General features: G+C 42.3%; 1 protein-coding gene across 1 annotated transcript in view; it reads left to right on the top strand.

Moving 5' to 3' along the window:
• The window catches only part of LOC124280553 (leucine-rich repeat-containing protein 74A-like), a 520,775-nt gene that overhangs the window by 129,833 nt on the left and 367,648 nt on the right, over positions 1 to 23,294 (top strand). The window contains 2 exon segments of the mRNA XM_046716499.1: positions 3,250 to 3,343; positions 6,137 to 6,267. Coding sequence (XP_046572455.1) covers positions 3,250 to 3,343; positions 6,137 to 6,267 — 225 coding nt within the window.

Below are 23,294 nucleotides of genomic sequence, written 5' to 3'. Positions count from 1 at the left end.
TACTCGGATTTTTCATTATCGTCACTAATTGAAGAATGGCTTTGACTCCCAAGGGTTCCCTCAATCTTCTAAAAGGGTCTAGTTTTTGCCCGTATTGCGACGCAGACATTGTTATATTGAAAGTATGTTTTTTATAACCAAAAATGGCTGACGAATATTGAGATGGACGATTTGGGTGATGAAAGGCCCTTGGAGGATGAAGATGAAACCTCAGTCATGGGTAACATCCTCGGCGATTAACTTTTAAAAACGACTGTGAATGAATACTACTATGCCTTAAAGCAAGATAAAAATTATGTTCTGCCTACATATCGCGATTATTATTTATTCAAAATCAATAAGAGAGGGAAAACTGCTACGAATGCCGCTCTTGTAAATGTCCGTACGGGAAAACCACTCGCCTTGTGCACACAGGCTGGACTCCATGGTGTTGACTTTCTCCGGGATAAATTAAAACGAGTGGATTACCACAGTACACAATCCAAACTTTCGGGCAAAGGCCACCAAGGCTTTACAAATATCCCAAACCGAGCTCGGGGCCACGGCGAGTGCATTAGATCAAGACGATTTGAGAGACCTACCACAACGTGCTCAAGAAGCTTCGAATGGACTAGACGACGTGTTGGACACAATCAACAATAGTGAATTAGAAAGCAGAATTATAGCATTCGGGAACTGCATGGTCTAGACAAGGCTCGCAAACCATGCGCAGATCGCTCATGAATAACATTGCCAAACTGAACGAACTCGATGATCGTATCGCTTACGAGAAAACAAAACTTAAAAAAGTGGACGATGACGATGATGAGATCAGCAGACGTCGCATCGGAGAAAGATTACGTAACTTACAAGACGAAAGATCGGTCCGATTAGAAGCAGCTTCCATCAACCGAGAAGCTGAAACCTCCAACCTCGGTAATCCTTACTATCATCAAATGCCATAAGATCATCCCTCCACTCATTCGTTGTTACGTAAGATATGGCATACGTCTTACCACCCCATTCTTTCAACCTTTTGCTGGCTTCTACTAGGGTCATATTGTGAATGATGGGAATGACCAAACTGTGATTCACTGTATTCAGATTTATTTGAAAATCATCACAAATACGTTCGTATGCACGCCAATCGTACAGATTATTCGTCGCATCCCACGCCTTGTCCTGCGGAAGCGGTGCACTGATTTCTTTCAGGATGCACCTGATCTGGAATTAAACGAGAAACGGACTGACTTAGTTGAGCGACTAGATTCGGTCACGGTCACGCCACATCCCATTGTTGCGCACAACACGGCGAAGTTGAATTGATTTTGCTAAAATTGCATCGTGTTCGAAAACCAAGCATGTATCGTTTTCACAAGAGTTATGGGAAACATATAATATTTAAACACATCGATAAAACAAGCTCGAAAATGGGAACCATCCGCACCTACCACTATCCTCGGTTGCGTGAGATTGGCAACGCTTACGTTATTACTTTTAGGATAAAACACTCACTGCTTCACTCTACTTGAAGTAGCTCTCGGCGATCTCACGTATTACCTGCGGTGGACTAACATCAGTAACAAGAGAAACAACAACAAGCCATTTATTGATAACAAACGTCACATTTTGTCTGACGGTTATTATAGAGTTTGTTCGCTGAACAACGAAATTTTTAAACCTCAAGGAGCCAGCCTCAAGCTGAACGAGTAGTATGGAACGCTGACATTAACCAGTGGAGAAAAATCCATAAGACTTGCCAAGTCCTTAGCGAGAACACTAGGGTTACATACGAATGAATTACAACCCCAAACCACCATTACAGGCTCGAAATTACTTAATTGCCTTCCCTATCGAGAGCTGTGCATTCACCTCGATCAGATAAGCACAACGGATAATATTCAGGGCGAAAGATGAAACATACAACAACGGTAGAACCGAATCTTTCCCGTTATTACAGTATAAAAAGTTAATGCAGGGTATAATCCCCGGAACTCAACCAAAGCGCTATCCGATCTCGTTGACACGCAAGGATTCGACAAACCCGGTGTCGAAGCTAAGTTATACGCCTTAGAATTAAAAGCAACATTTACAAGCGAAAAGAAGTGACAGCCTCTGGCGGTGATGGTGGTAACCTAGGAGATTTAAACGATGTCGAGACCGGGGGACTTGTAAACAACGCTCAATACAATCTCGTTCGTAACAACAACGATAACTGGGTGATGGTAGCAGCATTCGATGGTGGTCTAGGCGATTTAAACGATGTCGAGACATGTATATGGAGAATAAGGATCATTACATCACGAAAATCATCAATAATGGGATTGTGCTGGGAACTTATGTATCTTGCAAAGAAGGAGTGAACTCGTGAGCGTCATCTCGGAAAAAAAACAAGTCACGTGCTGCTGAGTAAACCGTCCCTCTTAGATACGAGTTTACAGTTGGTGACCGAATTCGAAGACGCATTACAAGGGATTCCAGCCAATATGACACTATATGTCATCCGATAACCCCGATGTTGAAATAGCGATTTGAGTTATACTCTGTTCGATTCTAAAACATCAACAAGATGTTTGCGAGATTTACATACAGAGAGACACAAGGACTTGCGCTATCCTCGAGGGGGTCATTGTGACCTTGGAGAGAAAAAATTACACTCACCAAAATTTTCTTTCTGACGAATATCCATCTGATCATCTTAAAGTTTCCGCACAAGACATTATCTGAAAATCAGTTGAAAACTATTTATATATATTTCACGTTGATTACAAACGAAGGCATTGAAACACGATAGTATTTGCGTTCTAGCTGAAGCAAAGCTAAATAGCATCGAAGATCATATCTCGACGGCACTCTCCGCTAGTAAGAGTTTCGTTTAGTGATGTCGGAACTTTCCAAATACAACACGATGAAACAACAAGAGATTCGAACAAAGTCTCGTAAAGTCAATGGCATTAGTGAAGAAGATTAAAAAAAATTCATAGAACTAGGGAGAGAACAAGCCCGTCAAGCATTCCTTACCAAAACCAAAGAAATCATAGGAGAATAATGCTGAATTGTTTCCTCAATATCAATGTGGATTCGTAATTAAAAAAATTCTCTTTTATACAGGGACATCGTTTGATGTCCCCCCTCATCAACCACCGTTTGTAAGGGGCTGCTAGGAGCTAAATTAGCCATAAATAATGCCATTAGCGGAAGTGATGCAGAACACCCGTTACTTATACTACTTGATACATTAAATTTGATCGTCAACATTTTTCTTCACAGAATTTGGCCAATAATTTTATTGGGTCGACTGGTGCAGCAGCCTTTGCTGGGATGCTGGAAGTGAACACAACCTTGAAGACACTGTCCCTGGCAGGTATGAATGTTGTTAGCATCTCTATAAGGAACCTGCAGGCAAAACTGATACAACTCTCCGCTTCCAGTGTGAACCGAAACATGGCAGATATTGTAGTAAATATGTGGCTCTCCTAATCAAATGCTTGCTTAAAATTTTTTTCATAAACAACTTCAAAACATACCAGTATACAAAATAATAATTTTTTTCAAAATGTCAAAAGTGGTTCAGATCTTGAATATACTTATCCTGTCTCACACTATGCATTTCCTTCTAATAATAATAAGGGCCTGATGATGTACGCCTCTTCGTGGTTGGCCTATATATTGGAATTTTATTCCCTGAACTGAACGTACATCACCCAGTTAGGGCTGACCCCCCCAAAGCTGGTTTTACACTGGGTTACCAACAGACAAGACTACAATCCTTCAACTCAGCAGCCCAGTCAGCCTTCCTCCGGTAGTGACACCAACCATACTGGAGATGGGACTTGTCCCAGGGGAGGGCATAGAGCCCGACCAAGAATATCTTGGTCAAACCATCTTAACACCACACTACTTGAGTGTGTGAGAGTGACAGGATGGCCTGCAAATCCGCGCATAAACGGCAAGTCACTTAAGCTGCATTGGGACAATACCATGCCAATGTATACTTTCCTGACGGAGCAAACTCTCCGAGGTCAATTCCAGCGGCTTAAAAATCTCATGCCTCGTGAGCCAGTTCAGCCCATAACTGAAGCCCTTCAGGAACCTTTGCATGAGCATCATGTCCCCCCTCATCAACCACCGTTTGTAAGGGGCAGCAGACCCAAAACTTCAGTTGAACGTCTGTGTTAACCTCTCTCCTCTTCCTGGTGCAAACTCTTCCGGCATAGTGCTGCCAATTGGCCCCAAAATTTCTGACCCAAACTCTTCTTCTTCAGTGTCAGATCTTTCGGAAAATCCTGTTTACAGTTTGTTCAATTCTATTTATGAGGAAATTTGTGATTTACCTTTAGAGAAACGGAGGCCAATTAAACAACTAAATGTGTCTTTTCCAAAAATGAAATTGATTTACTAAATGAGGCTATTTCCTTAAAAATTTCTGCGGACTGTTCGTTACATGAAGTGAATTGCTGTGTCTATGTTGCCACTTGAACTTTTGAGGAACTTCACACAGTTTCAAAAGAAAAACCATCTAATGAAAACAACAAAAGACCAAGGAAAAACCGGTTTCTTGTAAAACTTAATGAAACAAGAAGAAATATATCCTGGATTAAACTAAGATTATCAGGGAATCCCTTGTCTAAAAGGCAAAAGGCAATTTGGAAGAAATTAAAATTACAATACAAGACACCGAAAGAAAAGGTACTTCTCGAAAATTGTCGATTCCCTTGAGGCAAGAATAAAGGTATGGACAGAAATAAAGAAAAAAATTGGAAAAGAAGAACAAATTTATCAAACAAACAACTGAAACAAACGGTGATAGTGAGCATGACAAGCGGCCTCCTATGGATGAAACAGTTATGGTCTGTACCCGGCGACTGTAACCTGGAGGCAACATGGGTCCATGATTATGGCCAAGCAATGCATGAGAAAATATCTAGGTCGTTTGTCTGCTACATCTCATCAGGGGCGGTTGGGTAGCATAATGGTTAAAGCGTTGGCTCGTCAGAGCGAAGACCCGGGTTCGAATCCCCACATGGGCACAATGTGTGAAGCCCATTTCTGGTGTCCCCCGCCATGATGTTGCTGGAATATTGCTAAAAGCGGCGTAAAACCAAACTCAGTCAGAGACATCTCATCAGATTGCCTGAAAAGTGTTATCAAAAAGTCCAAATCTAATACAGCTCCAGGGCCTGATGGCATTCGAAACCAGTACTGGAAACTGTTCCCCTGTGTCCAAACACCATTACTTCACTGTTTCAATTCTCTCGTGGACACAGGTGATGTTCCTCCATGGTTCTGCAAAGGTCGCACAATACTCCAAAAGGGAGACTCGACTGATCCCAAAAACTTCCGCCCTATCACATGTTTGAACACTGGGTGTTTGACAAACCTCTTGTCCTCCTCCTGTTCTTCCAATGGTTTTGTTCATAGAGAGCAGAAGGGAGCGAGAAAGGGATGTTGGGGGTGCAAGGATCAACTTCTTGTACAAAAAATGATTTTGGAAGAGGCTAAAACATATCACCGCAACCTCTCCATGTGCTGGATTGACTACAAAAAAGCATACAACTCTGTCCCTCACGAATGGATTCTGAAGTCTCTTCAATATATTGACCTCATAACAGTTGTTGTTGAATTAGTTTTTGCAAATAACTGGAGAACAGGATGTTTTTATTATTGACGATGAAAGTGAAATATATAATATACAGTATAAACAAATTAAATAACTGGAGAACAGGATGTTTTATAATAGTTATTATTCCTATGACATTTTTTTCCATGACTTTTTTCCCTATGACTCTTTTTCCATCCACCGAAGTTTATGCTCACCTTGCACACCAGTTTTAATGCTTTCCATGTGTTTCTGCTAATTAACCACTCCAGAACATGTAAACATCAATGACTTTTTAAATATGAAACTCTGAAACATAAGGTGGGTCAAATGGGGCTCTCATCCTTTTCAAAATCCAGGACATACAGTGGTTTTGGAGGAAACATGAGGAGATGGACGGGGGAAAACACATACTTTGTTGCTGATTTGTGAGACAAGTACATAGAATGGGGGACAAAATGGTCCTTTGTCAACCAATGACATTTGATGACTTTGACATCATTAAATGATTTCTGCCAGATTTTCTCTTGCATTGATTTTAGTTATGATTGATTCCAGGTAATCAGCTTCAAGACAGAGATGCATGTAAATTCATAGATGCTTTGAAGAACAACCTGTCTTTGACCTGTCTGGACCTAAGTCACAATGAGTTTGGAGAGAAGGGAGGAGAAATAATTGGCTCAGCATTGGTAAATTTTGCTGAACTAATATGAAGTCTTCTTTGAGAGGCATTTTAGAAGTTGTATAGATGAAGGAAAACCAAGTTCTATGGATAGTCAACTTCTTTATTGCAGTGAGTGCGACATTTTGGTGTAGGTACTAACACTGTTATCAAGCAGACTTGGCAGTGTACTTGGGATGCAAGCGAGACACACGCATGCACGTCGTCATATGAGCGAAATATTCTCAAGCACGACGTTAAACCCAATTTCACCTCACCTCACGAATGGAATGTAAACTAAACAAGTGTGCACACAAGTATCATGATGATAAATGCCAAATAACACAACAGAAATACTTAAAAAGGGAATGTAACTTTTGTCCAAGCTGGCAAATGTCAACATGCGGTCGAGACTTCCTCTTCCATGTACGCATGCACAAAATCGAAGTTGCAGGCTCTTCATTTTTTATGCACGTTTGAGCGATTTAAAGTTGCCGTTATTACTGTTTCAGTAGCGAGGTATTATGTTTATGTTGCTATTTCCACGATTAATGTGGGCTTTTCTGCATTTTTCTGCAAAAGATTTCTTTGGTAGGCCTGATCAGTCCATCATCAAATGTGGTCGTCACTCCTCTCATTAAAAAGGCCAATGTAAATCTGGATGACTTAAAACAACTATATTTAATCTGTCTTTCATTTAAAAATGTTTGGAGAAAATTGTTTCACGAAGGCTTGAAGGACACCTACTCAACAACGACCTGCTTAAAGGCTTCCAGAGTGCTTACAAATCAAAACATAGCACAGAGACTGTACTTGTTCGTATCCATAACGATGTCATGAGGGCAATGGACCAGCAGAATGTCACCCTGCTGGTCCTTCTTGATTTATCATCAGGCTTTGACATCCTAGACCACACGATACTGCTTTCTCGCATGCAGGAAAGACTCTGCGTTACAGGAAAGGTTGTTTCTTGTTTGATCCAATCTGTCCGGCAGAACTCAGGTTGTCAAGATTGGCAAGGTTACCTCACTTCTGACAACAGTTAACGTTGGTGTTCCACAGGGTCCAGATCTGGGGGGGTCTTTGCTTTTCAGCAGATATATTCTTCCAATAGTTGATATGATCAGGAAACATGGTTTGATCTTTCATCTCTATGCTGATGACAGCCATCTGAAACCGCTTCTGGAATCCATCAAATTGAAGCCTCTGTGAGTGAGGTTAGATCCTGACCGTGAATTTTCTCAAATTAAATGACAGCAAAACAGAGTTTCTAGGTTCTAAACAGCAGCTTTCGAAAGTGACTGCAGGTCTGTCACTTAACATTCGCAACAGCAAAGTCGGAACCACACCGATGAATTACACTTTAAGCAAAAAAGTAAATCAAATAAAGTGAAATTAAGATTGCGAATCCTCATAATTTTACCTTGCCATTTGAACTTTTAAATCTCAGAATTTTATTGAACTTTGGGTACAAGGGGGTACGTGCAGTAGTTGGAACAGTGAAACAAATACATGTGCGGTGCGTGATGCGCGTTAACTTTAACTACCGTAGAAACCAACCCTTCTTGTTATCAAGGTTTCATTTAATGTGCAAACCCCCCTTGTAATACAAACCGATAATAGCGATTTGAAACTATGATCGTTTGTTAAACAACTTTTATCCTAAGCTGAATAAAATTTTAAGGTTCAATTGGCAAGGTAATATAAAGTTATGAGGATTAGCAATCAAAATTTCACTTTATTTGAATTACTTTTTTGTTTAAAGTGAAATTCATCGGTACGTTTTCACTGCAAACGGACTATACAAGATACTTCTTCCATCCCCAAACTGTGTCTGTGATGAATCATCGTGTCAGAAGCTTTGTCAGCATATACCAACCAACCCGTATTCTCCGTTCTGTCAATCATATTTGCCTTTCAGTCCCAATCATGAAATCATCAATGGTGATCAAGCCTTTTCTGCCTCAGCTCACCTACTGTGGAACGATCTACCTCTTCCTATAAGGATTGTGACAAACCACATTTTAAGACTATCTCAGACACACCTCTTTAAGCAAGCCTTTGACTAGCTACTCTGAATGACTCCTGTGCAAAACGCCACTGAGCAACCTGTATGGATGGAAGTTAGGCGCTATAGAATAATAATTAAATAATTAAATCTAAGTCAACTTAGGCTCAGTATTATTCGTTACACTGCTGTACTGAGTCTAACAAAACCTTGTGGAAGGTCGCGTTGGGTAACCTTTGAGCGACCTATGACCGTCCAATCAAACGCGAGACGGCCGAACAGATTTAACCAATCAGACAACGGCTACTATTTAGGGTTTGGCGGGACTTACAAAATGGATTTTCTCTTCCCCGGTCGCCAACACTGATCTCATAACAAATGAAAACCCGCTTAAAACACAGATATATGACCTGCAGAATATACGGTTTTAGGTTTCTGTTGACATGGCTATCATTAGCTAATATTTCCGCAAGCTGACATCCTTGAATAGTGACAAAACGATATTCTCAGCGACTGTTTACTCACTGTTGTGGCGTGCTCCATGTGCATCACTCGGAAGCGATTGTACGGAAAATAGCATTCGGAATCTTTCGGGTACAAAACTTTTTCGAGGTAAAAGCTCAATTGGTATGTGCGAATGTCAACTTTCGCAATTTGGTAAGCTGTGTTCTGATTGGTCCATTGAAAAGGTCAGCTGACGCGACCTTCCACAAGGTTTTGTTAGACTGGGTATAGCAGTGTAACGAATAATACTGAGCCTAAGTTTACTTAGACTGTTATATAATTATTATTGTATTATTTGAAATAAAGATTGAACAGATCATTTGTTGTCTTTCTTATCTATTAATGCAGTTTATGTAAATAATTTGATTTTAATGATGATCCTGCCCATATGGGAACATTTAACTTCAGTTCAAAATTATTACCTTAATTCCTGCTACAATGATAAAATTTCTTTTGCAGTTATATATACATACATCATTTGTTTATAAGGACATGTGAAAAAAAGTTTTAAATAATGCAATTGTATCTGTCAATTTTTATGTCCCCGCCAGTTATGGCAGGGGCATATAGGGTTACCCTCGGTGTCCGTCCGTCCGTCCGTCTGTCTGTCCGTCCGTCCATCCGTCCAAAACAGGAAATGTATTCTATCCACTTCTCCACCATAACCGCTCTGTGGAATTCAATGAACTTATACATAGACTTTCTTGGGACTCTAATGGTGTGCATCTCATATATTTATTTTTTTATTTTATTGTTGTTTTTTTGTAAGTTTAGAGACATTTGAACTTAGGTACATTTTGCTGAATTTCTCTATGATGAAAGTGTAATAGGGGATGAAGTCTATCCACTTCTCCACAAAAGCTGCTCAGCAGAATTGAATGAACTTCTACATGTCTTTTGTAGGGACTCTAAAGGTGTGCATTTCATAATTTTTTATGCAATTTCTTAATTTTGTCATTTTTACAGATGTTTGAACTTAGTTGAATCTCGTTCTATTCAGCCAGTGTTTGTTCCATCCAACAGGGGGTGTACGTTATCCACTTCTCCTCAAAAACTACTTTATGGAATTCATTTAGATTACACATGTGCTTTATAAGGACTCTAAAGGTGTGCATCTCATATTTTGATTTTGTATTTTATTTATTTTTCCAATTTTAATGCCGTTTAAACTTGCATAAATTTTGTTGAATTTCTCTCTGAATATATTGTTATAGGGGATGAAGTCTATCAACTTCTCCACAAAAGCTGCTCAACAGAATTGGCCTTCTATGTGTGTTTCATTGGGACTCTAAAGGTGTGCGTCTCACACCTTGTTCATCCAATTTCTTAATTTTGTCACTTCTACAGATGTTTGAACTTGAATTGGCTCTATTCATCCAGTTCGTCCCATACAACAGGGGGTGTACTTTATCCACTTCTCCTCAAAAACCACTGCACAAAACTCATTTAGCTTACATATGTCTTTTATAGAGACTCTGAAGGTGTGCATCTCATATTTTGTTTTCGTATTTTATAATTTTTTGTATGTTTAGAGAATTTTGAACTTAGATAAATTTTCCTGAATTTCTCTCTGATGATAGTGAAATTGGGGATTAAGTCTATCCACTTCTCCACAAAAACTGCTCAACAGAATTGATTAAGCTTATACATGTGTTTCATTGAGACTCGAAAGGTGTGCATGTCATAGTTGCATAGATGTTTATTGAACTTGTTCGTTAATTTTGACATTTGATTTATTTCAATCCGTAAACTAAACAATCCCACTTTGCCATTGTGCGAAGAATCTAAAAATGTACTTAGGTAGATAGGTACATACAGTTTTAGCACACAGCAAATGCTTATATGTATTTCTTATGCAACAATGAAGTTCTGTTCTAATCCTAATCTGTTCGTATCCTCAAAACAGTGTCGGGCCATAAGTTTTTACATGCAATACAGCAATTAATACTCTCTGTTGTAACCCGTGTTACGTGGTATAAACCTACACATTATTTGTCATCATTCACTTGATGGTCAGTTAATGAATTTATAACAGGTATAACTAGTGGAAACACCACTTTGATTACCCGTCAAAGGTTCCCATTTGGCATTTCTTGTGTCTGGAGTAAATACTCAACATTATAAATAAAGGTCCAATGTTGAAAATGTATTACATGTTATGTAATATGCACATGGAAGTGCAGCGAGAAGAATTATCAGCCGAGTTACAAAAAACAAACATCGATCAAAGGATAAACCGATAACGCGCTGATTGATTAATTACTTTTATCTTGCACAGCGGATTTGTCAAAAGGTAGTGTTTATGTATGTAGATTTACTGATCTATACTGAATACCCTCTGTCGTAAAGTGTCTGTGTAAAAAAAATGTCCTTCTTTCAAAGGATTAACCACCAATACATTGATTGATTTGCTCATTATTGGCTAACTAATATTAGTCAGAAAATTACATTTTTTTTAAAAAGAATGGCCGACATTAGTTGCCAGGTGTGCTGTCTTGGGTGACCAATGAGACTATACACCAATGTGAAAAACCTGAAATGATATATCACTTTTTCGCATATTAGACTGCTATAAGACGCATCACTTGGAACAGCTGCAGATGAATGGCATATCACTCATTTATTTGGATATTGATGGATACATTCCTCGAACAAGGTAATAGCCTGACATTGTTCCTATAACTTTAATCTGTTTTAATTTTAATATTTGCATATTTTTCCTTATCCTGACTCATGCTTATTGCTTGTCTCCTTCCTCTTGCGAACGTTAGTGGAACACTTGTATCTTCTATTGAAGCTCCCTTCAATAAAAACAGACGTAAAATCACTACTCACCATGAGTTATCTGTCTGGCCGTTTTGGCGGGAAAAGTGGCGCCACCACTCCCACATGCTTCACTCTCTCCTTCTTCGCCCTAGTGGACGGTTGGGAGAGTGCCTGTGTCTTCTATATGGCACTATATCCTTTTTTTTATTAGTTATTACCCTATACATTACCTTTATAGGGGTGTAGGGAGCATCCTTCAACAATATGGTTTGAAATTTATTCGTATTTTTCACTGTTTATTCACAGTTTTGTCCGTGTTTGTTCAGTTGTTTACATTTCATGAAAACCTGTTTTCGTTGTAGGTTTAGGTTCTCTGCTGCAGACCCGCATTTATTGTGCCCTAGCTGCACAACACCATGTACTTCCAGCTCTTGCTGCAACCTTTGTCAGCATTTAACCAATTTTGAATTTAATAAATATATATTCTGTGTACTTAGGCGTGCTAAAGACAAATCCAGGCGACTTTTGGATAAGCCGGCTGAGTCCCTCACGTGTCAACTGCTGTCAGACGACCCTCTTCCTTCTAGTGATCCGCCAGAGATGTCCTCGGAGGATGGGCGTGGGACGTTGTCCGCCACTTTGAAGAAGAGGGCTGCCACTTCGGACATCCCTTCAGCGCAGACGAAGAAGAAGAAGCCATCCTCTACGCAAAGACGGCCACACACCCCTAAGACGGCGAGCAGCTCTACGGGGACCTCTGCACAGACGACTAGGACTTTCTCGGCCGAGATTGTCCCGTTGGAGGAAAGAGGACTCTATGATGAGCCGCCGCTCATCATACTGGAGATACATCGCCCCAAGAAGAAGCAGGCCTCAGCAACGGTAACATCAGCGCAGTTATCTACGCAGTCCGAGGTATCTACACTGACGGCAGATGATTGATCCTTGGACCATACGCAGAGAGGGCAGCTCATCTATCACAGCAGACATTCAACCCCGGGGCCTTCATGCAGCAGTTCTCGCAGCAGATAATGGAGATGATGGAGAGGCGCTTCGTGCAGGAAAGAGATCAACAACCAGCCGTGGACACCACCCACAGAGAGGACCCCGGACCTGCACAAAGGACCCACCGCTGACGGCACATCGGAGAGGCCTTCCATTAACGACTCAGATGAACGGCCTTCGCGAAGGTCTGCGGAGACAGCCTCAAGGACGTCATCAACATCTCACAGATCGTCAAGGGATTCGCCGAGGCATTCACGCACCAAGAGACGCTCGCCTCCACGCAGGTCTCCACGCAGATCGCCCTACAGACGCAGCTCTACAGGCTGATCTCCACGCAGATCGCCATGCAGGTCTCCGCGCAGGTCTCCACACAGATCCCCAGCGGAGGATGATCAACGATCCCAGATCAACGCCCCTGAAACAGAGGACGAAGGCGGTATTATCTTCTCGGACGCAGAGATAAGATATTGGATGGCCAACGGACTGGAGTGGAGGAAGAGAATGCACGTACCTGATGAAGGACGATAATGTCGACACGATCACTCTACCGCCAATTGATCCCATCTCGGAAGTTCCAGAGAACTTGGACGCAGCCTTCCGGAAGGCAACGAAATCCCAGGCGCCGAATATTCCACAGTTCAACGCTAAGAAGTTCTCTCTACACAATATGGACCCCTTCATGAAGGCACAAGAGATCGATGATAACTACAAGGTCATCAACGACACCCCGGACCAAGTCTTATAAGATTGACGACAAAAAGCTGGCCCAGATAGAGACGATGTCCAGAAGGATGTTCTTCGGCCTGAACAGATCCAGGGCAGTGTTTGAGACGCTCATCGCCAAGTTCAGGGACTCTACCGCAGAGGAGGACCAGATGATCTACTCTGCTCTACTCATGCAGAAAAAGGACCAACAGTTTATGACGGACCATCTATCATCCATCTCAGCAGCGTTGACGTTGGCGAGACGACAAGGACTACTGGCATCCTGCAACTGGAGCGAACGCTTCACGAAGTCGCTGTACAGAGCCCCATAGTCGACATCATCCATCTTCGCAGGGGAGATTGACGACGAAGTTACCAAAGACTCCAGAGAAGTCCTCATGATAAAGTCCATCGATACACTAGCCAGTGTCATCAGGCAGACGTCCCAGCGCTACTCAGCGCTACTCAAAGTTCGCAGGCATCCAGAAGGCAAGAGACAAGAAAATGAGCACCTTCAGAGGAGGGAAGGACTCTTTTCGTCGCCCAGCCGGCAACTATAGAGGACAACCCGGACAAGGCAGGGCACCCAGAGGCGCCAAGGATCAGAGACGATGAAGGAGGGGTTCGGGAACAACTGGAGTCTTCCAACCCCAGCCGTTCCTGTACAACCTTCACAAGTGGGTGGACGTATACAAAACTAATGGGAGAACTGGGGAATTCTTCAAGATCCATTTGTAGCCAGCATCCTAAGAGATTATCTGAGCAGACCACCAAAGTTCAGCATGATACATCTACCACAACTCATACACCTCGTCCGTCCGATGGACTACATGGCCAGCATAGATCTACAGGATGCCTACCTGCATATTCCTGTACATCCGGACTCAAGGAAGTACCTGAGGTTTATACTGGACGGACGACACTACCAATGGAAGGTCCTGCCATTTGGAATATCATCGGCCCCCCTGGTTGTTTACAAGGGTGACGAAGCCCATAGTCACATACCTACATCATCGAGGTCTACGCAGTGCATTCTACCTAGACGACGGGATTCAAGTACATCAAGATCCCAAGCATCTCAGACTACAACTGGACCACCATCAGACTGCTTACACAACTGGGGTGGCTAGTGAATCTCCTCAAGTCGGACCTAGAACCTACACAGGACCTGCAGTTCCTAGGAATCCGGTTCTTCACAACACAGAACCGCATAGTGGTACCAGAGGACCGATGGCTCAAGATACAACAGACGATCTCGCAAGCTCTACTCTCTCCGTGGCCACTACGACAATGGCAGAGTCTGTTGGGTCTCCTCACGTCAGCGCAAGACATGACAGCCAGAGGGAGACTACAACTACGTCCACTACAGGTCTTCGTCAATGCTCATCTGGACGACACGGAACCCTTCGGACTCCCGGACGCACTACGGCCATATCTACTATGGTGGACCCAGAGATCGAATGTTTGTGGAGGCACCTATTTAGCAGAGCCAGAGTGCAAGACGCATCTCTACGTGGACGCATCGCTCCAAGGTTGGGGAGCACATCTCGACGACGAAGTGTCAGCTGGGACATGGACCAAAGAGGAGAAAGATCTGCACATCAACATGCTGGAAATGAAAGCAGTACTAAACGCCATACTCCACTGGACAAACATTCTGGAGAATGCTCATCTGATGGTGCATACGGACAACTCCGCAGTGGCGTTCTACATAAACAGGCAAGGATCAACAAGGTCGGCGAACCTCCTGGACCTCTGCTTTCAACTGTTAAGCATAACGGACAACCTCAACATCCACATAAGAGCATGCCACATTCCAGGAGCCAAGAATGTGATAGCAGACGCACTATCCCGTCCAACGCAGCCATCCCCAACAGAATGAATGCTACATCCAGAGATCTTCAAGCAGATCATACAAGAGATGGGAGCACCTCTAATAGACCTCTTCGCCACAAGATTCAACAATCAACTGATAACATTCGTCTCACCTATACCAGATCCACGAGCATGGGCAACGGACGCTCTAAGCATCTCCTGGGAAGGACTAAACTCTTACGCGTTTCCACCACCAGCTCTAATACCGAGGGTGTTGCAGAAAATCAGCCAGATGAAGGACCTGCAACTGATTTTGGTCGCGCCTTACTGGCCAGCGAGAATATGGTTCCCCATTCTCATACAAGAATTAGGACAACCTCAACTGCAACTACCAGAGTGGACAAATCTGCTAGTACATCCTCACACAAAACAGGCGCACGGCAACCCAGAGGTGTTCCGGCTACACGTGTGGACTGTATCAAGGCGTGCTTGAACAAGAGAGGATATTGCGCCAGGGCAGCGAAAGCAGTCACACTAGCTCTACGCAAGTCTACACGCACCTTGTACGACGGCAAGTGGCGAAGTTTCAAGACATACGCTGCGAGTACCGGCTTTACAGCCATAAATGCGACACACCCTCAAGTGGCGGACTACCTTTGTCACCTACGACAAACGAGGCGGTTAAAAAGGGTCAACATACCTAGCGGCATTGAGCTCAGTCATCACCATGAGGACGAGTGCAAAACTGACGAAAGTACCAGAGTTACTGGCCTTACTACGCTCTTTTAAGTTGGAGGACCAACAACAGAGATTCAAAGCTCCGGCGTGGGACCTCAACGTAGTTCTACGACATCTCACCAGTGACGTCTACGAACCATTAGAGAGGACATCCTTCGAGTGCTTGACGCAGAAGACGCTGTTCCTGATTGCCTTAGCAACAGCAGCAAGGATGTCAGAAATACATGCTCTGGACTTCGAGAGAACACGATTTGATGAAAATCAAAACACCGTGCATATGGAACTGAGATGGGACTTCATCGCAAAGAATCAACTGCCAGGTCAACCGGATAAAATAGAAGTGCCAACAAGAAGTTCCCATAAGGAGATTTATAAGACGTAAATCACTACATGAAATCCAGAAGTAGCTTGACCCACCACCAAATCCGACGGATTCTACAAGCAATAAGCATGAGTCAGGATAAGGGAAAATATGTAATTTTCTGAATAAAATTGATATTTTATACTTATCCTGACTCATGAGGTAAGCCGTCCCAACCTCCCCACTAGACACTTTGGATTTCCCTGCAAATTAAAGTGTCGGGCTCATAATTCGGAGAGAGTGAAGCATGTGGGAGCGGTGGCGCCACTTTTCCCGCCAAAACGGCCAGACAGATAACTCATGGTGAGTAGTGATTTTACGTCTGTTTTTATTGAAGGGAGCTTCAATAGAAGATACAAGTGTTCCACTAACGTTCGCAAGAGGAAGGAGACAAGCAATAAGCATGAGTCAGGATAAGTATAAAATATCAATTTTATTCAGAAAATTACATTTTTTTATTTTTTTTCGTTTGTCGTAGCATTCAACAGAATCATTGAATTAAGCTGTAAACATTCCATCTGGATTATGGTTGCCTAATTCTGTGTTTCCACAGACACATACAGAATGAAGTGAAAATTTTAACACTAAGTCATAGCTATCCCTAGTGGTATGCACTTCCAACTGACAGAGTTACCTCCCCCTGACCTAGACGTCACTGTATAGTAGTTTGAAAATCCTCACAAATTTTCTGTATGGTATACACTGTACACGTGTATAGAGTGAAGTGAAAATTTGACTTCAATCAGCGTGATTTCTACACTGATCCATCCCTATATAGGTTAGTGTTGTCGACATTAGTCCTTCTGACATCGAATTTGATATTATTATTACCTTTGTACTTGCTATATATTTTTCCCGCCCTTTTTCCTTTGTCTAACTTTAGCTATGGCTAAGAGTAAGTGTGTGCAATGTCAAAAGTTTATGTCGGATTTAGATCCCCATTCTCTCTGCATATCTTGTTTTACGGTTAATCCTTGTACTTTGCAAGATCGCTGCCTTATGTGTTCAGAATTATCAGAAGTTGAGTGGTTAAATATGGAATCTGCAAGGTCTCAGACTAGGAAACTTAAGAGCTCCCCGTTGTCGGAGGCTAGCAAAAGTAAAAAATCTACTTCGGGGTCCCCGCCATCTTCACAGAGATCTGAATCAAAATCAAAATCTAGATCTAGATCTAAGTCGGATGCATCTCATTTGGACATTTCTGCAATTTCGGATTTATTTGCATCGTTTAAACCAGACTTGCAGGCCTCAGTTAGTCAGTCTATGTATGATATGGATATGAGGAATGAGGCATTATGTACGGCAAGACGACCAGTGGTCGCACTGACTTGGTTGACAATGGCAAGAGCCGGGGCAAGAGTCAGTTTCTATGAAACTCGGGGGTGCTGTACCTGCGAAAGCCAGGCATCACCTTCCGACCGGATCAGAAGGCCGTTCCCCACAGGGGGAGAAGCCAGGGGCTTCACGTGACGGGGACTCGGGGGTGCTTAATTGATCCCAGTCACTCAAAGCCTGCTACCTTATCCCATGCGGGGAATGTGCTGCAGTCATATCCTCGCGGGACTGACTCCATGCCTTCGGCTTGCGTCTCCCACCTTGGGTTTAATCAACGAGCCACGGCTGCCACGGGGGTTAGTGGTATCCAGGACCAGCAGTCCAGTAGCCATGTGCCAAGCGGGATTTCCACGGGAGCCATGGATGATTTTGACACTGATAAGCCACCGATTTTACCGCTTGTACCGGACTTCTCGGATTCGGAGGCTACCTCTATTTATCCTCTCTCTCAGCCAGAATTGTTATGAAGGAGGGGTTATTGACAGTCCAGCCTATGGATACTTCTGCTGAAGATTTTGTTCCTGGATGGTCTCTTAGGGAAAAGGTGGAATTAATCCATGGACTTAATCCTAGCACGATCCCGCCACAGTCTGAGGAGCCGGAACAGGAGTTACCAGTGGAACTGGGATCGTCGGGATGTCTGCCGCCAGAAAGGGTTCCCAAGCTATCTCTCCCACATTCATCGGCACTTTAGTCGTACCTCGACTCATACAATTTGAACCTCTCCAAGGCGACTTCACTAAATGCGCTACTCAAGATTGTTCAAAAGCCAGTGTATGCTATTCACGATAGACTGATTCCACTTTATGCTCCGCACATGGACAAGGATTTTGCCCAGCTGCAGGACACTAGAGCTGCCAGGGATACTCCATTTTCTTGTTCGTCCAGGGATCTCAAGGACATTGATGGGGCTGCTTGTTCATCCTTGGACATACTATCCTATACCAACTGGTTTACTGCGGGATTCCGGGCATTATTACCACCTTTATTCCAAGATTATGAAGGAGTAAACATTAGTGACATTAGTCAGCTGAAGAAGTAGCCATGGCGCACTCATTTTTAGATGTGGTATACCAATCTGTAGCCGACGCAACCCACAATCAGCTGTGTACTCTTGGACGTTTAACAGCCATGGAGAGACTTCATAAGTTAGATTCAGTTAGAAGTCTACCAGATACAGCTAAAGATGTATTATTTCAACAGCCCCTGGACTCGGAATCTCTTTTCCATGGACAATTGGTCAGGCTATTCAAGTTAAGGATGCTTTTACATCACGTAATCTGAATCAGAGATTGGCTTCAGCTTTACTTTCACAAAGCAGGAATAAACCTCAGTCCAGGCCTAGGAGGGATTCATCTGCTACAATCTCCCACCAACCTACTCACAGACGTCAGGAGCCACTACAACGTTCAGCATTTGACAGGGCAGCGGACTCGAGGTCGCGTAATTCCTCCTCGTCGTCATCATCTTCTACTCGTGGCTACTCCTCCTCTAGGGGCAGGGGTGGGGCGCCAGAGCGGGATCTAGGAAGCTTTGACTCCAATCAAACAGTCCAGTTTACTCAGCCTTACGATTTGGAAATGTCCCTCGACTTGGAAACAGACTTCGAATTCATTCTACCGGTGTAGCAGGCCATTTCTCCCCCGGTCTAAACTTTCCCCGGGAAGGTTTGTCCAAGGATATTCTTTCCCCGGGGAAAGTTTGGGCTAGGCTAAAGTTTCCCCCCCTAAGCCAAACTTTCCCCCTGTTTAAACTAGGATATTTTGTTCTGTTTTCTATGAGAAGTGGGGTGATTCTGGCCTAGCCTAGGCCACTTCTTCCCCACCCTTGCTCTTATATCAAAAGGGGGAGATTCTGGCCTACCTAGGCTACTTCTTCCTCACCCTTGTTTTATATCAAAAGGGGGAGATTCTGGCCTTGCTAGGCTACTTCTTCCCCACCCTTGCCAGGGCCGTAGTTAACTTTTCTCAATAAGGGGAGCGCTATCAACGTTAAAAGAGTGTTATATCAATACTTTGATGCATAAAAAGTAATTTGTAAAAAAATTCTAGGGGGGCAGCCCCCCTGTCACCCCTGGTCTACCTACGGCCCTGCTTGCTCTTATAAACTGACAGTAGTTTTGACTTATATTTTGGTACACATTTTTACCAAATAGTCCATTTTTGCCTCTGTCTTGGGTGTAGTGACTTGAATGCATACATGTTTGAACGGCATATATCTCTAAATCCATCCTGCTCAGGCCGCCAATCCTGTGATGACACATTGCATTAGTTCTTCATCTGTCCAAATCATGTCACCATAAGATGTAAACATTCAATCGCACATTTGATTGGTAAATAAGATGTAATATACACAGGCTGCTTGCTCTCTTATCATGCTATTTATTATCTAATATTTGTTATATTTATATATAAATGTAATGGAACATTATTCACATAAGCTTGTTTACTAATCCATAATCACTTTTGGTGAATGAAATATGATTCAGATATCCAAGGGCCAATACCCCTTATCAAACCTTGTCTTTTGAATTTCGAATAAGTCAATATAGTGGAATGATAGATGATACAGCATTTGATATAGATATTGTGTTGGGTTGTTGTTGTTGTTGTGTTGATGTTTACATCTGTTTCCAACTGTTAAGTTGATGTCGCCGACGTGGATGCCATATTTAAATCCATGAGCGAGTGAATAAAATTTTGAATGGATATGGACATCCAAGTAAAAAACTGGGTATTTAGTTAAAGTTTCGATTATAGTAATGATTTTGAGATAAGCCAATTTGGAGTAATTGGGGATAAGTAAATTATTGAAATATGAAAATAAGTAAATGATAATATAAAAAAATAGTAATGATATAATTATCTTTGCTTTTATGCTTGCTTTTCTTTTTAATCTCACCTTATATAAGGATATTGAAACAAAATGGGAACCATGTACGTTATATATGAAGATGAAGATGACCTGTAAATTGTTAATGGAACTTGACATCCACTTGAATATCTTATCAATGTGTTCACGTGAATAGCTATGTCTTGTTTTTGTTTTTGACTTCTTCAGGACGAACATAAACATGAAAACAAGGTTTGGGAAGTAATAGCCTAGCTTGGCCAGAATCTCCCTCATATAAGAACAAGGGTTTGAAACAAGTAGCCTTTAAAGTTGATTCAAGGGGAAGATTAAGCCGGGAGCCTTCCTCCAGTAAACGGGAAGCGTTTTTTCCTGCAAGGGGATCGTCTAACGGGAGCAGTAACGGCCATTCAACAACTGTTAGACAAGCAGGCCATAGTGGAGATTCCGCCATCAGACCAGTCATGCGGGTTCTACTCCCCGGTATTTCTAGTTCCCAAGAAAGACACAGAGGAAATGCGGATGATCATAGACTTGAAAGTGTTAAACAAGGAATATTTAAAGAAACCTCCCAAAATCAAGATGGAATCCCTGGCCAATTTGAGAACACTTATTCAACAGAATTCCAAATTCATCAGCAGAGACCTGAAGTATCTTCATGTACCAATACATCCTCGTTCTCAGAAGTACCTTCGTTTCGCTTGAAACAGACGGAGGTTTCAGATTCGTGTTCTACCTTTCGGGATTTCCCTAGCTCCCTGGCTTTTTATGGTGATCATCAATCCCATACTAGCATTCCTACATCATTGTCAGATAGCTATCCACGGGTACTTGGACGATTTCCTGGCAAGGAATATAATTACTCAGACTCTTTTAAAACAAACCAGGTTTATCCTCCATGTGTTCACACATCTAGGTCTTATTGTACATCAGGTCAAGTCAGAACTATAGTACTGTCGGAAATAGAAAAAAACTGTTTTTAGGCTGTTACTCTGTATCCCTAAAATTTACACAATTGCAAATAGCATATGTCGAAATGACCCATATTAGCCTAACTGGGCGTTCAGTGGGATGCGTAATAGGATATCCAGAAAAGCATGTTTACTCGTAAAATTGGGCAAAACTTAGAAAAAAATACGAATAGCTGCTGAAAACAATAGATCAGACTATAGATGGCAATTAGGTCGCTCAGCCAGGTATGACGACAGACCGTCGACTCACTTGACATGAAATGCACGTGCTGCCCACAAACACAAAGGGTCATCTCAGATATATTTTATGCGTTTTCATGTGTATTGAATATGTCTCTATTGATTATGTAATCGTAGCTTATGACTCTATCCCCAAGCCCGACCCCAACTACTGTCAGCAACACCCGTCTCGGTGTTGCTTTTGAGACGACCCCTCCTACCTGTTTCTTTTTATAGTGATAGTGAGACTCAATGGTATCTATCTCCTTAATAGCTTCAGTATTAAAGTTGTTATTTTTTACGTCTGCTAAAGTTTATAATAAAACTAAGTCTAATTTCATAATGGATATTCAAAAAAGTGTCATTTGTTATACAATATCATCGCACACTAATTTGCATAAAGCCATGGTCTGCTCCAAATAAGTCGCTTCAGACTTTGAAAAACCCCGCATTGCTGATTTCTGCACTAATTTCTCCTCCGTAAATTCCTTCTTTAACATTTCCTATCTCCCTACCATTGAGACTGTAGTTAGGTCGAACTTAGTTTAACAGATATTTCACACTTTCACATATTAACTACCTAAATTGTAGATATAAATGTGAAAAAACGTTTTTTTTCTATTTCCGACAATACTATAGTTCCCACATCAAAGATCAAGTATCTGGGAGCCATCCTGGATGCCAAGACTTCCAGAATTTTTGCTCCTCAGGATCCTTGGTACAAGATCCAGACCAAGATTTTCAATCTGTTAGCAAGCTTGACCGTATCGATTCGGACATGGATGTCTCTACTGGGATCTCTTACATCCATCCAGGATTTCACGATGAGGGGCAGGATTCATCTTCGCGAACCGCAAATATGGATCAATGGGTTCCGGGATCTGGACTTGAAACTACTCTTCCCTTCATGGTTCATCAGGAAGTTTTGTGGTGGATGGTGGACAGCAACGTGCTTCCAGGAGAACATTTTCTTCTTCCTCCTCCAGACGTCACTCTGTATGCGGATGTTTCAACCTCGGGATGGGGCGCTCATGTCAACGAACAGCAAGTTCAGGGTCTGTGGTCACAACAGGAAAGTAATCTTGACATCAACTGTCTAGAGATGCTAGCGCTGGTAAAACCTCTTTCTCATTGTTCTTGGAGCCTGCATCATAAGAACATTATGTTAGTGACAGACAACAGCACAGTAGTAGCCTATATAAACAAACAGGTTGGAACAAAGCCACATTGTCTACTACAGATTACGAAGGAACTTTTCAAAGTAGCAGATTCCCTGAAAAGTCTTATAAAGCTTGTCACATTCCGAGAAAGGTGAATATTTTGGCAGACTCCCTCTCCAGACAGGACAGAGTGATATCAACAGAGTGGACTTTGAATATTGAGGCTTTAAAACTCATCACGGAGAAATGGGAAACACCATCCATAGATCTCCTCGCAACATCAAGGAACAATCGTCTTCCTACATTTGTGAGTCCTCTTCCGGATCCGACAGCCTGGGCAGTGGACGCCCTTGTCAATCTCGTGGGAAAATCTTTTAGCTTGTGTCTTTCCTCCATTCAAATTTATACCGGAAGTACAAGTTTATCTGGTAGCTCAAGCATGGCTGACCAGAACATGGTTCATAGACCTTCTTCAGTTGTTGACGGACAAACCCTTACGACTGCCTTGTTGGGACAATCTTTTCAGTCAGTCCAAGTCGGACAGATACCACAAGAATGTAAACCTACTAGCTCCTCACGTGTGGAGACTATCTATAGTTCCTTCAAGGAACAGGGATT

The sequence above is a fragment of the Haliotis rubra genome, unplaced genomic scaffold, assembly GCF_003918875.1.
Source record: "Haliotis rubra isolate DU_JTF1 unplaced genomic scaffold, ASM391887v1 Scf27, whole genome shotgun sequence".
In the NCBI taxonomy this organism is placed as follows: domain Eukaryota; kingdom Metazoa; phylum Mollusca; class Gastropoda; order Lepetellida; family Haliotidae; genus Haliotis; species Haliotis rubra.
Note: the sequence above shows the minus strand (reverse complement) of the source record. Positions and strands in the feature narration are given on the sequence as shown.